The 18,112-nt window shown below is 42.6% G+C and overlaps 1 protein-coding gene across 11 annotated transcripts in view; it reads right to left on the reverse strand.

Annotated features, from left to right (window-relative positions):
- CCDC88A (coiled-coil domain containing 88A) overlaps window positions 1–18,112 on the reverse strand; it is a 248,647-nt gene that overhangs the window by 62,484 nt on the left and 168,051 nt on the right. For all 11 annotated transcript variants that reach the window (XM_014573127.3, XM_014573125.3, XM_014573124.3 and 8 more), the window contains exons 14-17: window positions 14,158–14,342; window positions 8,089–8,226; window positions 6,545–7,615; window positions 4,419–4,546 (exon numbers count right to left, since the gene is read on the reverse strand). In XM_014573127.3, coding sequence (XP_014428613.1) covers window positions 4,419–4,546; window positions 6,545–7,615; window positions 8,089–8,226; window positions 14,158–14,342 — 1,522 coding nt within the window. The remainder of the gene's footprint in view (window positions 1–4,418; window positions 4,547–6,544; window positions 7,616–8,088; window positions 8,227–14,157; window positions 14,343–18,112) is intronic.

An 18,112-nucleotide genomic window follows, 5' to 3' on the forward strand; every position in this document is an offset into this window, starting at 1 on the left:
GGATCCAACATAATGGGTGCTTGAATGATGACCTTGAGCATCCCATCAAAAGGAGAGCTCTGAGCAACCTGAGTTCCTGGGAGCAGTAGGTGTTGACCCTAAGGCTATGTCTACACTTCAGGCTTTTGCCAGCAGAGAGTATGTTAATGAAGTGCTCGTTAGCATTTATCACACTGTCATTTGCATATCTCTGCCGATGCTTTATGCACAAGAGGTTTTTGCGCAAAAACAAGCAGTGTAGATGGGTTCATTTTGCGCAAAAAAACCCCTTTTGTGCAAGATCCCTTGTGCCTCCAAAAAGGAAGTATATGGGATCTTGTGTAAAAGGGGATTTTTGTGCAAAATGGACCTGTCTACACTGCTTGTTTTTTGCCCAAAAGCCTCTTGTGTAAAAAACATTGGCAGAGATATGCAAATGACAGTGCGACAAATGCTAATGAGCGCTTCATTAGCATACTCTCTGCCAGTAAAAGCCTGCAGTGTAGACGCAGCTTAAGAGAGAAGCTGGTGGAGTAGACCTATGCCTATCCCCCCTGCTCTCTCTCTCTCTCTTCTATGGGTCTTGACAGGTCAGTGGTGCAAAGTATCAAGCAAACTGTTGAGGCCTGTAATTTCTCCAGGAAGCCGCTGAGATATATAAACCCAAGGACTTCAGCATTGCCCTGGAATCCTTAAGTCTGTGGAGCTTAGTATTGGTTTGCTCTGAGAAAAGCAAATATTCTTCAAAGGGAGAGATCCTGAGGGGTTTGCTGGATTTCTTGAAGAAGACCAAAAGATTGTAACCAGAGGCGCCTGCACAACTGCATTCATGGCTGCCAGCACGGGGTCCGCAGCCTGCAAGCACACCTGCCTGGCTTCTTGAGAGAGCAGATTCTAAACCTGTGTATGGCATTTCACATATTGAAGTCATAATGACCCAGCAGCACTTCCTTGATGGCTATTTTAAGTTGCATCTCTCCAATAAATCAAATCTTTCTGACAAATAAGTCCAACTTTTTGGAGTCTTTTGGCTTAGGAGGTGCCCACAATTGCGCATGATCTCTTCAACTAGTGGATGATACTTCTAGGTATCTCCGAGGGGATACAAGTATAAGAATTTGTGATCTTGGACTCCTGCAGCGAGGCGGCCTACTCTATCTCTTGTTGTAACAAGCTCTTATGAGAAGGGTCCCTGAAGAGATGGGGAAGGCTGTTGAGGGGAGAAGGGAAGTGAAAAGAATGGAATATCCATCTCAAATAAGCTCCAGCACCCATCTGTCAGAAGTTATTCATTTCCATTCATTGCGAAGCTGGGCAAAACGGCTTCCAAGGGGACGAGAAGGGTTGTTCAACGTTAGATGGTTTTGGAGGGAATGATCTGTTGGCACCTTGACCAATCCATCAAACTGTCCTTCTAAAGTGTATGGCTGGGAAGAAATAGGTTGAGGGCCTGAAGATTGCCACTTGGAGAACCTAGACTTTCTTCTTTTGAGCTCATAAGAGCATTGGGTTAAATACTGTGATGGGGGAGTGGGCTGAATGAGGGCTGAGGACTATATTGTTTCTACTGCCCAGACATGTAAATTCCGAATGACCAAAGAATAGGCCTGGAGTCTTTCAGTGTGTGGAGAGAAGCAGCCTTCTTCTCTATAAAAATTTTGTATCTTCAAAGGGAAGGTCTTCCATGGTGGTTTGCAATCCTTTGGGGGAAGACCAAAAAGTGCAAGCAATAGGCTTGTCTTTTCATGATGGAGCACGTTTGTACTGCTTTCCCCAAGGCAGATACTCTTTTTCTCACCCGGTCAATACTGATGCTTCCTTGCCAGTGACCACTGGGTCCTTGGGCAGCTTGACATTCTATTTAGATGCTACTAGAAGACCTCTGGCTACTGGGTTTTGTAGGATACCGTTGGTATTGATGATATTGAACAAATCAGATACCTTTTTCGGCTTTCTCAGCACTCTGTGTGGAGACTCCTAGCTCTAATTTTGTGTGATTCTCATTTTTAGTTTCACTTCCCTTTTATGTGGACAATTGTGATGAGAATTCTCACATCCCGAACCTCAAACGAGGTTGAAAAGTCACTTCTATGAAAAGAAGTGTAAGTCTCAGCTCTCTATCTTTTCTGGATCATGGTTTCAACTGCTGGAACAAACCACACTTCTGGGGAATGTGGTTTTCTCCAAGGAAACAGACATATTGTGACTTATCAGTCTATCACCCAAATAGTTTCTTTGTTGCTGAGACACTTCTTGAAGCCTTGTGAATTAGGCATACCCTGTCCAGGAAGCCTTCAGATGAGACGGGGTGTTTAGGGTTGCATAAAAAAAGAAGTTTAAACATTATTTTAAAAAAAAGACTAAAGAAACGTGAAGGCAACTCTACAAAGTTGTTTTCCCTTCTACCTACCTACCTACCTACCTACCTATCTCTCCCTCCCTCCTTATAGATTTCTTATTTCCTAATGGGTTTGATTACTTATTTTATTACAGTACATTTATAGGTTCATAGTAAAGTAGTTTGGCTATAATACAAGGGACCTACAGGGACTTGTATGTTGAGCTAGGGTGAAGTTAACATACTATATCTAAAACCTTTCATTCAGCTAGCACAGTTGGCTTATATATATCTGGGACCTTTCACCTAGATAACAAAATCAATGTGCATATATATAGGACCTTTCACCTAGATAGATGGTGAAAAGATAAAGTGACCTTTAATAGCATAAGGAGCTTCCAAGGTGTATCTTCAAACTTAAGAGATTTACCCCAAGGAGAACAAAAATAACATGTGAGAAAGATCCAATGCCATTAATACATATAAAAGTCTCAGAGAGGTAACCATGTTAGTCTGCAACTTTAAAAATAAGTAGTCAAATATATAATGACAGTATCATGAGCTTTCGTGAGTAAAACCCACTTTTTCAGATTAGATGTTCTGTGAGTTTTGTCCATGAAAGCTCATGATACTATATATATTTGTTAGTCTCCAAGATGCCACAGAACTACTTGTTGTCATTAATATGTATATGTATGTGTCATCAATACATACAAACATACCATATATATCCAGCCTATCAAGTAGGCATAGCCTAATATTTTTGTGGGCAAGGAAAATAAGTTTGGACATAGGAGGGCACAAGCATCAAGCCATATAAAAAAGGGGGTGTGAAGGGCTAGTTAGGAGGTATAGTAGGGGGATAAGCTTATTTTCTAAGCTAGCTTCTCAGTCTCTAAACTTTGTCTTTCTAACAGTCTTTTAGTTTTAATTGTTAAATTTAAGTCAGTTAAGTAAACTAAGTTAGCTTTAATAGCTCTTAGCTTTAGCATCTTCTAAGTTCGACACGTCCCACTCAAGAATTGAGGAACCTGGACCTGAACTTGGCATGCCAGAGGTGAGGCTGGACCCAGGGCTGGCCCACAACATTTTGGCACCTGTGGCGGGGAGCTCAAATGACACCCTCGTACCCCTTGCTTGGGCCAAAACTTTGAAAGGTCTCAATTCTCTGGGTCCTAGTGGCGCCTCCCCCACAGTGTGGCACCTGAGGCAGCCGCTTCAGTTCGCCTCATGGTAAGGCCAGCCCTGGCTGGACCTTTCTCTCTTACCACCATGTTATCAAGGAAGGGTGTGAGTATATTAATAAAAGCTTTAAAGAATACAATACCATATGTATCTTTAGAATAATAATATATTTGTAACCCTGCTTTATTTTACTATTTGACTGCTATCTGATTATTATTCCATATATCTTAATTAAGTTTTAAACTATTTTTGTCAGTGTGAACATCCTGCAACACCTCTAAGGGCCCTTTGCAGTCGCAGTAGCATGACTATGGGATAAGATCCTTATTATTTTCCGCTTGATTGTCAAGCCTATGGAGATTGCCTATCTCCTAGAACTGGAAGGGGCCTTAAAAGGTCATTGAGTCCAGTCCCCTGCCTTCACAGCCGGAACAAGTACCATCCCTGACAAATTTTTGCCCCAAATCCCTACATGGCCTCCTCAAGGACTAAACTCACAACCCTGGGTTTAGCAGGCCAATGCTCAAACCACTGAGCTAACCCTCCCCTCCATACTATAACCCATACTATCAAAATTAATATTGTTAACCTCCTAAATCAGGCAACACTGCACAATGCTGGTTAGCCTCATGGCACAGCACAGGCAGGGGACAGTGCATGTGCAGCCCAAATAGACTTGTTACCAACATTCTCCAATCAGCCGCTCAGGGATGCAAACACACCTACAGGAGAGCACTCACGTGGACACTACTTTATTACCATATTATAATACACTCAAGTATTCTCCCACTTTGGCCTAACTCTATTAATATCTTTTAAAAAATAAGGAAAACTGTGGGAAGGACAACTGTTTTATTATTGCAAATAAAAAATAAACATTTGCCAAACTATACCAAACTGATTTAGGCACTCTCACCTGTCATCTGTGCTCTGTTCATCATGCAAGAGGCGTTCTTTATTTAAACCTATTTTTTCAAGTTCATGGGTAAGTTTTTCAAGATCATTATTCATTTGCTGGGCCTTCAGTTTTTCACTCACCAAATCCTTATGCAAAATAAATAAAAAATTAGTCAATTTAAAATGGCAAATTAATAAGTCTTGGATTGGAAACTGTCTACGCATTACATTTCTATGATTACATTGAAGCTTGTGCAACCTATTAATATTACTTCTTTTTTCCTCCCAACTGCAGACTGACCCTCTAAAATCTAAGACTCTTTGTTCTGGCAACATCTGTGGTATGATATTGTTAGAACAGAGAGCCCTGGCCAGAGCTGGCAGTGGGGAGCACATCCCCAGCAGGGCTGGAGGCAGTGGGGCTGGTGCTTGGGAACAGGGAACACAGTCCTGACCAGGCCAGAGACAGTAGCGCCGGTGGCTGGAGTGTAACCAAGGCTGGCGGACAGAGGCAGTGGGCTGGCACAGTGGGGAGTGCAGCCCAGGCAGGACTAGAGTCAGCATGACAACAGCAGGGAGAGCAGCCCTAGCTGGGACTAGGAACTGCCCAGTCACTGGGGCTGGCACCCAGGAGCAGGGCCAACAGCTGGAAGGGGAGCCTTGATCTCCGCTGGTACAGCCAATTCTGTGGTTCAGGAATGCTCAGATCCTGAGTATGCTGGACTAGGGAGGTCTCACGTACATTAACATCTGGTAAAATGAGAACTTAGATCTTAAATAACAAGTCTAATTTCATCTTAGATGTTTACTTTTTTTGCATGACTTCTCTTCTACATTTTATTTATTTAAAGCAAAAATATAGTTATCTGTGACTTCCAGAGACCTCTATGACATCAGCCTGTGATGGCTGGGAGCTGCAAGGTCCACTGCTGCCCTCATGGGAAGGGAGCTGTAGGGCACCCTGCCACCTCAGATGGCCCCTAGAGTTCCAAACTGCTACAGGCAGTGGGGGTACCTGGCAGCTTCTGGCCATGATGGGCAGTGGGGTCCCCAGAGCCATTGGTGCTAGGGTTCCCCCCCAAATTCTTGGCCACCATGAGATGTAGGGACCCTAGAGCTTTGGGCAATGAGGAACACCATAGCTCACAGCCAGAGATAGTGTGGGAACCCCTGAGGGGCCAGCCACCACAGTCCATGGGAGGCCCTGGCCCTGTGGGTGGCAGAACCCCACAACTCCATGCCTCTGTGGGTGGCAGGGGAACCCTTAATTTCTTGGTTGCTGCAGGCCCCTGGAGCTGTGGCCAGTGGGGAACCACGCAGCCCCCTGCTGCAGCAGGTTACAGAGGCCTGTGCAGCACCCAGCTGTGGGTGGAGGGGAACCCTGGATCTCCAACACCCTACCTGTGGTGGAGGTCCCTGGAGCTCCTAGCCACTGCCCAGCTGCAGGCAGTGTGGGAACTTGCATATCTCATCACAGACAGGTCACAGTTTCCATAAATTTTTCTTAATTGCTTGTGATCTGTCTATGGGTATGTCTAGACTACATGATTCTGCTGACAGAGGCTTTTAAAATAGGCTACCCAACATAGTCTATGAAGCGGGGATTTAAATATCCCCAGCTTAATTAAAATAAAAATGGCCGCCACGCTGTGCCAGCTGAGATGACCAGCGGTTTCATGAGGCATAAGGGAGCCGTCGACAAAAGCTTTCCCTGTCGTCTGATTCGCGTCTTGACTCATGCGCTGTGCTGATGATCAGCGGAGTCGGCACAGCGTGGCAGTCATTTTTATTTTAATGAAGCTGGAGATATTTAAATCCCCGCTTCATTGACTATGTCAGGTAGCCTATTTTAGGCAGAGGCATGTAGTCTAGACATACCCGATGACTTTTAACTGAAAATGTCCATGAGAAAATCTCAGCCTTAATGATAATTCTTAAAAGTTTAACTATAATACTTAATATGTAAATACTATAAATTTTAGCACACAACCAGGTAGGAGCATGATTTTTTCCAACAACCATTAGTAGACATATTCCTTGTATATTACAACAGTTCAAAATGTTATATTGTACAAACACAGGACAGAGTTATATTGACTTTATATCTGGTAGATAACAGATTAATGGAAATTAATTTCAAATTACCTCTCGTAATGTGACAAGTGTTTTTTTATCAATGGTAGCTCTTTTCACAAGTTCTTTATTTTCTTTTTCTAGCTCTTTTAGACGTACACAAGACTCTTTAAATATACCTATTTCTTTAAACAAAGATTTGTTTTCTTTTTCCAGATTACTAATTTTTATATTGTTATCTTCTAAAGTACTGTCTTTAATTTCTGCCTGTTGTCGAAGTCTCTTATTCTCTTTTTCTAGTTGTTTCTTATCCTTTTCCAACTGAGAAGTCTCTTGTTCCAACAGCTTATTTTCCTTCTCTAATTGCTCTAGGCGTTTACTAGAGATTTTTAACTCTTCCAGATTCTTTTGCAGAGTTTGGTTTTCAGATTCTAAATCTTGTAGTTCACTTTCCAGTTGCTGAATCTTTTTGTTACTATTCTCTAATGCTTTCTGTAGCCTTTGGTTTTCTATATCTAAACCTTGGTAGCTGACTTCTAAACGTTCTGTTTTCTTACAAGAAGCTTTCATAAGCTCCAAGCCTTTTTTAAGTTGCTCCTTTTCACTTTCCAATTCCTTATTTTCTAACTGTAATTGAGCCATTTTGATGCTTGTACACTTCAAAGATTCAACTGTTCTTCTTAATTCTAAATTTTCTTCATCAAGTTGTGAATTCTCTTTCTCCAAAGATTCTAATTGAAAAGTAAGATTTTTTAAGCCATCCAAAGTTTTTTTCAGCTTTCTATTTTCCACTTCCAGATCTGAGTTTTCTTGCTCTAAGGCTTCTATCTTCTCACAAGTAATTTTTAAATTGGTAATCTTTTTCTGTAATAATTCATTCTCCTTTTCAAGATGATGTAACTCATTCTCAAGCTCTTCTACTCTTTCTCCTTTCTCTTTATAATGTTCCAGTTCTTTTCTCACTTGCCTTCTCTCAAATTCAATCTTATTTAGCTTGCTGCTGGTCTCTTTGATAGATTCATGGAGGATTTTATTTTCTTTTTCAATGTCTTTCACTCTTGCTTCAGCACTTATTTGGGACCGTTGCCTTAGAGCAGCTATTGTTTGATTCAAATGTTCAGTCTCCTGTTCCAATATTTTAATCTAATTATTTGAAAAGAAATTATAAAAGTAGGTCAGTATCACACCAAAAAGAATTTATTTTTATACATAAACAGGCTACTGAAGTAGGACAGATGGAGATGGATTATATTATACATCACCTTCTTTAACATAAGGTAAAAAAAAAAAGGTTCTACTGTGGGTTGTCATTTAACCCAAGAATGGCTTCTTTTTCCAAAACAACATCTTGAGCAATAAAACACAGTAAAAACAGGTATATCAGCAAAAATCCAAACATTCAGTTAAACTATGGTGAAAGACTTTATGAAAGATTCTGAATGCAGTTTAACAAAAAAAATCTCATCCATTTATTTGAAATACTGATAGTTCATCTTTGATGTATCCAGAGACCATAATTGCAGCTCCACTGATTTTTGTTACTGTTTAAGCCAAGACAATTCTAATATTCCATTTAAAAAGTTACTAATCCTTTTTCTTGCAAAGATGTTACTTGCCTGTCTCTCTGAGTTTTCTCTAAGTGTCTCAATGGTCTTCTCAAGTTGTGCTTTTTCTTTCATCAGATCTTTGCTCATATTTTGACTATTCTGAAGACTTTGTTTCTCGTGGCTAATTTCATTTTCAAGTCTTTCCAACTGGGGAGAAAACATATTTAAAATGAATCCAAAGATAAGTATGAGCACAAGTAGTTATTCTTATTAAGGTGAAGTGAAAACATTATAATTAATATTTTTGTAATCCATATAAGTTGTTAGAAGATTTACCTGGCGTTGCTCTGGTCCTTCAGGGCAGGGGTTTGGAGATGTGGGGGGCTTAGGACAGGGGGCTGTGTGCTATATAAATAGCAGGCTAGCCAGTAAGGCATGGCTTAGGTGAGTAAAAACACCCAAAGGATGTACCTGGGTATATACACCTTAGCATATGCCCTTAATTTCTGAGTCATGTCTCCCCAGCTACACTGCTATTTTTAGCAGTGTAATGTCCCACAGCAGGAATCTTTACCAACAGTGGGGAATGATCTGGAAGGATGCAGTAATAACCTGGAAGGAGGCAGCAAAGGAAAGGCTCAGGCAGTTCCCTGTGCCTGGGCTACGTCTATACTACGATCCTCTTCTACAAGGGAAAATGCAAATGGAGTGCTCATTTGCATATGTCACACTCATTTGCATTTCCTCCTCGGATCCCTTTTGAACAAGAGGTTTTACACAAAGAAGTGCTGTGTAGATGGCTCCTTTTTGCGCAAAACCCCCCTTCTGCGCTAGAGCCATTCTTCCTCAAAAAATAAGGAAGAACAGCTCTTGCGCAAAAGGGGATTTTTGCACAAAAAGGAAATGTCTATACAGTGCTTTTCTGTGCAAAAACCCCCTTTTGCACGAAAGGGATCCAAGAAGGAAATGCAAATGAGAGCATGCCATATGCAGATAAGCACTCCATTTGCATTTCCTCTTGAGGAAGAGGATCGTAGTATAGATGTAGCCCTGCAGGAATCCTTCTCCATCATAAGGAAAGATCCTGGAAGAAAGAAGGTAGCAGGTGAAAGGCTCCACCAGCTCCCTGATGCTGGAGTCCTTCCCCACCACAGGGAAAAGCTTCAGCAGCGAGGAAATGTTCTTTTGGGGATAGGGGACCTTCCTCCTGCCTTCCTCTTTGCAGAATCTTTCCTCTTTGCAGTAAAAGGTTCTGGCATTGGGGACCAACTGAAGGCTCTCCTCACTGCTGGAGTCTTTCACTGAAAAATATTGCTACACACTACAATGGGGATGCAGCCTGTTTTTCACAATGGTGTGGTGTTATATATATATACACTACGGCTACGTCTACACTGGCCCCTTTTCCGGAAGGGGCATGTAAATTTCACGAGTCGTCGTAGGGAAATCCGCGGGGGATTTAAATATCCCCCGCGGCATTTAAATAAAAATGTCCGCCGCTTTTTTCCGGCTTTTAAAAAAGCCGGAAAAGAGCGTCTAGACTGGCCCCGATCCTCCGGAAAAAGTGCCCTTTTCCGGAGGCTCTTATTCTTACTTCAAAGTAGGAATAAGAGCCTCCGGAAAAGGGCACTTTTTCCGGAGGATCGGGGCCAGTCTAGACGCTCTTTTCCGCCTTTTTTAAAAGCCGGAAAAAAGCGGCGGACATTTTTATTTAAATGCCGCGGGGGATATTTAAATCCCCCGCGGATTTCCCTACGACGACTCGTGAAATTTACATGCCCCTTCCGGAAAAGGGGCCAGTGTAGACGTAGCCTACATGTCTTAACACTCTTGTGTAGTGTAGACATAGCCTCTGATTCCATTTCCCCTGATCATTTATCTCTATATCTGTGATGTGATGGTCTGGACAGGCCATTTATTCAATTATTTTAGCAAACTGAAGGAAAGATCTCCTTATCCTCTGCTTCTAGTAAAGTTTACCCCCTCTCAGTTTAGCATCATCCAATTTCCATCCGTACTTTTATCCACCAGAATCCTAAATATACATTTTAAGAACATTTTTTTGTTCATAAAATGGGTTATATTTTACTAGATGATAGATATTTGAAAAGTTTTCTTTAGGAAAAATTCTCTGACTAATCCTGCAAGGTATCCCACTGCTTCCTCACTCACACTTTTATTTATAAAAGTTGAATGTTGTACTATATTGCACTATATTCTATATATTTTTAAAGAACCAAGGACAAACATTTCTGGAAAAGGGGTACTGCATATACAGAGTTATTTTGCCAAATGGTGCTGCCTTCCACCTTCCTTATGAAATGTGTAATTGTTTAAATGTGGAAACAAATGAACAGATTTCCTAGTGCCCCATTCCTTTTGTTTGGAAGCACATGCATCCGCACAGCACAGGTTTTACCACAGGCAAAGTGAGAAATTTTTGTGGGAACACTTGTTAAACTTCAGCACATCATCTAATCAATATTTCTATTAACAGCTACAGACCACCATTATTCTCACATCAAGTGGTGAACCAGCTACCACATATAGGAAACTAAACTCAGTTTTTCTAGAGTCCATGCTTCCACTAATGACCAAAGATTACAATACCCCTCAGGTCTGCCTCAATGATATGAAGTAATAAAATAATTATGTAAAAAATATAATTCAGAGACGACACTTCCCTTATTCACGTACCACTAATGGCTAAACATACCAATCAACTAATATTACTTGCTTACAAATATAAATCTTTCTTTCCATTTGAAGCCTGGATGCTGATGACACATGGAACTGTCATAAATCTACACTGATATCTCCAAATATGAAGGGGAGGCCGATTTTTTTCTTCATGTATATGATACAGACTGAAAGAATTGATGCCAGTAATGGCGATGCTTACCGGGTAACCAGTTACCCCTTTACATCCCTAAAAGCAATCTCTTTATTCTGAAAGTTAAACTTACAAATACAGAATTATTTTGTTACATAACTGCACTTTAAAACAAAACAATGCGACTCAATCCTACTTCTTGCTAAGACAAAAGAGTCTGTTGACATTACAGGAGATAATGCTGCCCGCTTCTTATTTACAATGGCACCTGAAAGTGAGAATAGGTGTTTGTATGACACTTTTTGTAGCTAGTGTTGCAAGTTTTTTATGTGCCAGATATGCCAAACATTCTTATGCCCCTTTGTGCTTTGGTCACCATTACAGACAGCATGCTTCCATACTGAGGTCACTTTTAAAAAAGAATGTATCAAATTATTTGTGACTGAACTCTTTGTGGGAGAATTGTATATCTCCTGAACTGTCTTTTACCAGCATTCTGCCATATATTTCATGTTACAGCACAGGGATGGAGAACATAGGGCCAGGGGCTGAATTCAGCCCCCAGTTCCCCTTGATCCAGCCTGTGAGGATTGGTGCTCCCCAACGCTAAAGCCCCTGCATAGCTGGCTCTTCCTGGCAGAAGGGAGGTAGCAGCTCTCCTCGCTGCTGTTCTCCCTCCCCCTGGTTGGGGGAACAGCAGCACAGGAAAGTTAGCGCAGCGACCTGCAGGCTTTCCCCTGCCACTTGCATTGGCCAGAAATTTCTGCCAGTGGGAACAGCAGGGGATAGTGCTTGTAAGGTACAGGGGTAGCCAGGTAAGCGTTCCAATCTCCTGCCCGCTCCAACACCATCCCTCCTGCCCAGACCCTGCATCCTGCTCCCTACCCTCCTACCCATAGGCGTGCGCAGCACATTTCATTAGGGTGTACACCCAGGGAAATTTTTTTTAAGGTGAACATTTATTGAATATTCAATCATAAAGGACATTATTTGCATTCATCAAACAAACTAAAGAAACTAAAACTTAACTAATAAGCTTTACTTAAAAATACAAACCTAAAACCTTTACTTAAAAACTACAAACTTCTGCTTCACCCCCAGAATCCCCTGGCACCTGCCCCTTCCCTTACCCCTGTATCCTCCTGGTACCTCCCCCTTCCCTCACTGCCCCTGCCCCCTTTGCCCTCTTTTTCCATGATGCCCACCCCCTCACTACCCTCTGCCCCCGTTCCCCTCATGCCCCTGTGCCCTCGCACATGCCTTGCTCCATCCCCGCCTTCCTCATGCCCACCCCATCTTTCAAGCCTTTTCCCAGCACCTTCCCTGCCAGCCCCCAATGCCCTTCCCCTCTCCTCTCCCAGCATCACCCTGTCCCCCTCCCACTGACAACTCATTTCCTGCCCTTTTCCTCATTGTCTCCACTTGGACCCCTGGAATTTGTCTCTCTCCTCCATCCTGTCCCTTGATGCCTTCCCCTTTCTTCTCCTGACCTGTCCCCCTCCCCTCAGCACAAGCCCCGTTCTCTCTCACCCCTTCTCCCTAATGTTCCCCCTTCCCCTCCCCTCCCTTACCTTCGGCTTCTGCTTTCCAGTTTGCGGGGCTGTAGTCAGGCCCCAGAAGTCCCCACAGCCCAGCTGCTTCCAGGGCTCCAGACGACATGCTGGGCCTGGAGCTGGGCCGCGCAGTGCAATGCTGGGCCGCATGGTTTTAAAGTCCCATGCCGTGACGTCATGCCACGCCCGAGCGTTTCCCCTCTCACCTGTTGCGTGGTATTTGAGCACACTGTGCATGCACTCCCTTGGCCCCACAGTGTCTCATAGAGGGCCGGTGCACGGCACCAGGGAATTTAAAGTGCAGGGCTGCGGCACCCCGTCACAAATCCCCCTCCTCCTGCAGCAGCCGCCAGCCGGCCCTTTGAGACACTAGGATTTGCCTGGGCCTGTGCATGCCTATGCTCCTACCCAAGCCCTTCCCCCACCCTTCCTCCTTCAGTGACCTCCCCCACTTCTTCACTCTCCCTCCCAGATCCTGCATTCCCTCTCCCAGAATCTGCACCTCCACCCCCACCCCCCAGGCAGCTCCCTCCTACACAATCAATCCCTCATTTCTGACCCCTCCCCAGAGCCTAGAAGGCCACACAAAATCAAGTACCCTCAGGCCCCCAGAAGAGTTTAAACCCTGAGCCTCAGCATGCCCTTTCAGAGTTGGAGCATGAGTTCTAATTACAATGAGGACAGATATTTCAGGTACAGGTATTTTTCTTTAGATGGTGCTTGGTCCTACCATGAGAGCAGGGAACTGAACTGGATGACCTCTCAAGGTCTGTATTCTATGAATCTATGAAACTGGAAACTTTTAAAAACTACATTCTTTATATTGGTTCAGATTTATTGTTAAATTCTTCTGGATAACTATCTTAACATCTCTAAATATCTGGAGATACACTGTGTTTTAGGTGTATTTTCTAAAACTGGAAACCGAAGTTAATTTTGAAAAAGTATTAGTACAACAAAGAAAAAAAAGAAAACACAATAATTTATAAATACACACATCTGAAATCCAGGAAATTCTAAGTTAAGGTTAAATTCAAAACAAAACAGCTTCCAACAAATCCAATATTGTGAATATGGAAATGCCTAGCTAAAGTCCTAATTCTGCCCCTTTCTCCCCTACACAAACATACCTGTCACAATACAGTGCATACTGAGCTCAACCATTATTCAGCAAATAAGTTTGTACTGATGCTGAAAATAGAGCTGGCTGATATCTTTACTAAGTTCCTGAGCTGTGCAGAAACACGCACGATGAATATTCCAGACATTAGTGACTCACTAGTGAACAAGTCCAAAACTAAACCACCAAGTTCTCTCTAAATTAGTTCTATGCACTAGAACTAGATCACATCAAAGGCTCTTAATTAAAACATATTTCTAGGCCAACCTGTTCTTAAAATACAATGTGACAAAGATATGGCATTAACTTTTTAAAAATTATTGCAATGCCTAGCTTAAGTTATGCATTTGTAAAATTCACAACAGTCTCAGCAAAATTCCACTTTGGATATAGATCACACATGCAAAATACTAAATACAAAGGACTTTTTGAGAGACATTGTAGCAGAGAGGGCAAAATCAGATTCAGAATAGAAAGCCTGCTTTAGTTTAGTTATGGAAAGACAGCTCACACACACACATTTTTAACACGTGAGTAATGCATTTATCCCAAACTCATGCTGATAAAACCTGACATACCACATCTTTTATACTCTATTTTATCATATAATACATACATATATTGATGGCTACCTTTTTGCTAAGTCTTTGGTTTTCCTTTTCCATTTTCAGAATCTTTGAATTGCTGCCTTCTACAGAGCCCATTGCATTTTGTAGCTCTTCCACCGTCTTCAGCAAACTTTGGTTTTCCATTTCTAGCTTCAGCAATCTACTTGATGTCAATTCATTCACTTCATGGCCAAGTGACTTTCGTGGCACTGTACGATTTTTTTAAAAAAAATTGAGATTACTTATCATTAGCTGAAGATCTTTGAGGTGAGTCTTGCGTTTTCAGACTAGTGAGATAAAAAGACCTGCATCACAATCCTCCAATATCTTCTGGTGAGCACTGTTTGTTGGGGACCACTCATCTACCTCTTTCCCCCACCTAATTACAAAGTTGTGGATGAAGGAGGACTGAAAAATATGGTCACTAACCTTTCTGTAACACATGTTCTTTGAGATATGTTCCTCATGTTCATTCCATGCTAGGTGCAGGGGTGGCCCGTGACTATAGGCCATGTTGGCCGTTGCCTAGGGCGCTGCCTTCAACGGGGTGCCCAATGATGATGCCACTCCATTGACGGCCGTGCAGGTGGGGGTGCTGATCACTCATTCCACCTGGGGAACCAGATGCTGCAGCCTGCCTCGGGCTGCTCCTGGTTAGGTGTGCATGCAACACAGCTAGAGATTCTTCCTTCAGTGATATCCAGCAGGCTGGCTAGAGCACCCTCTGGTTCAACATGCTCATGCGATGGTATAAGTGCCCTGGCTAGTTCCACACCCTCATAGGGTATGTCTACACTAGCCCCCTAGTTCGAACTAGGGAGACTAACGAGGGCGATCGAAATTGCAAATGGAGCGCGGGATTTAAATATCCCGCGCTTAATTAGCATGTTCCTGGCCAGTCGCCATTTTGGAAATTGACTAGCCCGGAAGAACTGCCCATGTTTACACGCGGCAGAGAAGGGCGATTCCAAAATAAACCCCTTACTTTGAATTAACAGTTAAACCTCATGGTATAACTGCTTGTATCTTTGCCTTTGGGGCAAGGAGTTAGTTATAAAAAGAGGAAAGCAGGGTGATTAGGAATAATAATAATAAAAAAAAGCTTGGCATTCCAGTGATTGAAGGATTGTTAGATCATCATGAAAGCATTGTCGGGCACTCCATTTAGAAGTTGGGGTGAGGGGGTGAGGGAAGAGTAGGAATGAGTGTTGTGCTGCTGGGATTTGCATTTGGATTACTGTGTTAAACCTACAAATGTTCTTGAAAAAGGGGTGGACAAGGACTAATCCAAAGCTGACTGCAAAGAGTTACAAAGGGATTTCACAAAATTGGGTGATTGGGCAACACAAGGGCAGATGGAATTCAGTGTTGAAAAGTGCAAAGTAATGCACATGAAAAAATATAATCCTAACTATAGATACAAAATAGCTGTTACCAATCAAGAAAGATATCTTAGAATCATTGCGGATAGTTCCCTCAAAACATCTGTTCAATGTTCAGTGGCAATCTAAAAACTAAAAAGGTAACAGAATATTGGGAATCCTTTGGAAAAGAATAGCTAATAAGACAAAATACCATATTTCCTCTACATAAAGTTATATTGTATGCCCACATTACATTGTATGCTGATCTCATCAACCCATCTAAATAAAGATATATTTTATTTGGAAAAGGCAAAGAAAGGGCAACAGAAATTATTAGGGGTAAGGAACAAGCTTCTGAATGAGGAGAGCTTAACAAGAATAGGACTTTTCAGCTTGGAAAATAAATGACTAAAGGGTTGGGAGATGTGTTCGATGTCTGCAAAATCATGAACGGTGTGAAAAAAATTGAATAAGGAAATGTTATTTATTCCTTCAGTAACATAACACGAGAAGCTGACCCAATTCAATTTATAGGCAGCAGATTTAAAACAAAATAAATTATTTTTTCATAATCAACTTGTAGAACTCTTTGCCAGAGATGGTGGAAAAGCCCAAACTATAACAGGGTTCCAATAAGAACAAAATAAGTTCAAGGAGTATAGGTCCATCATTGGCTACTAGCCAGAATGGGCAGGGATGGTGTCGGTAGCTTCTGTTTGCCAGAAGATGCGAATGGACAACAGGGGACAGATAATAATGACTGCCTCTTCTGTTTATTCCTTCTGAAGCACCTGAGAGTGGCCACTGTTGGAAGACAGGATTCTGAGCTAGAAGGACCTTTAGTTTGAACCAGTATGGCCATTCTGATGTTCTTATATAGAGCTGAAGTGTATTTGTCCCCTGGCTGTAAACCCACTAGTCCCAACTCTCTTTCCAGAGCTGAGATAGAGCCCAGGAGGCCTGATAGGGTCTCTCTCTCTCCACAGAGTTAGTAACAAAGTAAGAATATACATTACAATTTTAAGGCCAACCAGTGCCCCTTAAGTGATTTTCCACAAGATGTCAGAATATGTAGTATTAGAGTTGAGCGGGTCTAATATTTATTTGTCATTCTTTTATATAGGAATTAGATACAGTGCTCCTGTCAGCTAACTGCTAAGTTGTCTTCCAAAAAAAGTAGAGTTTTCCAGTACCCTGGTAGCCCCTGGATAGAGATGATGCATGTGTGGGGTAGGGTGGAGGGGACTGGGGTCCCCCCACTTTGGTACTTGGCTTGGACTGAGCATGCTCAGTAACACTGCCTCCGCCCTCAGTTTGTCCCCCCGTGCTTTTACTCTCTTCTTCCCCATTACAGAATGCACAGTTTGGCCTTCCTACAAAACTCTGAAATGGCGCCCCTGCCCTTTGGCCAAAAGTTAGGGTTACAAAAGGTTAAAGCTATCCAATCAAAGGAAAAGGGTTGCTGTCAACTGGGCTCCCTAGTTTAAGTATTATAAAGAATAAAGCTGGGTGAGAAGGCGTGCCCATATTAGGACTGGGATTGCAAAGGTGAGGTATCCCATTCCTTGGATTAGGGTTAGTGTCAGTAGAGCTTCCCACCTAGGAATAGGATTACAAAGGGTATAACTCTTGGCCCTGGAGACTCCCAGGCCTATCTTTAGGGTTGGTGTAAGTAGGGCTTCCTGGGCTTAGAATTAAAGTGGGGGTTAATGGAATCCCCAGAGGCAGGTCAAGTTTTGTGTCAGCAGGGCTTCCTGGGTTAAATTTATCGTTACAAAAGGTATTGCTCCCTGGCCTATGGTTATTATCCAAAAGGGGAAGGCTCCCTGGTCTACAATTAGGGTTGAGATAAGTAGGGCTCCTGAGCCTAGATTTAAGGTTACAAAGGGTAGAGTTTATGGCACAGGATTAGTGTTACAAAGGATAGGCTTTCCAGATTAGGATAAGAGCTGGAGTCAGGTTCCGTTGTCCTGAGTTCATGTTACGAGGACAGGGCTCCTCCACCTAGAGTTAAGGCTGGGCTCAAATGGGCTCCCTAGTCTGGGTTTAGGTTTAGAAAGGGTAGAGCTCTCCAGTCTAGAATTAGGATTGGGTTTTTTAGAGCATCCCTGTGCGAGGGTTAGGATTGTAGTCAGTAGCGGTTTTGGGATTTAGGCTTAGGGTTCATCAGTAAAACCCTCAGTCCAGGGGTTAGAATTACAAAGGAGAGATCCTGCCAGCCTTCCACTTCTGTGTTGGACTAGATGACACCTGTGCTGGACAGGCACCCTTTCTGCTTTCTTAAATAAAGGAAGGTTGATTAACTATAATCTAAAACAAAAATAACCCTAACAGGGCAGAAGAAAAATAAGAAATGCATCTAAGACACTTCACACACACTGATGGACAGTTTGGGTCCATAGGTGAAGTTGGAGAGAGGTTCTGCACCCAAACCTGCAAATCCCCTCTGCCTGACTGGAGCTGTTGCTCCAAATACAGAAGTGAAACTATGCCTATGTTTGGGCCTCTCTCCTTTACCGCCTCAGAATCCTGTACTAAACGTGGGAGATGCCAGAGGCTCGCAGCACAGGGGCTTTAATTTTTCACATGGGAACCTGCAGAGGCCATTCAAAGTG

This window comes from Pelodiscus sinensis, chromosome 3, assembly GCF_049634645.1.
Source record: "Pelodiscus sinensis isolate JC-2024 chromosome 3, ASM4963464v1, whole genome shotgun sequence".
In the NCBI taxonomy this organism is placed as follows: domain Eukaryota; kingdom Metazoa; phylum Chordata; order Testudines; family Trionychidae; genus Pelodiscus; species Pelodiscus sinensis.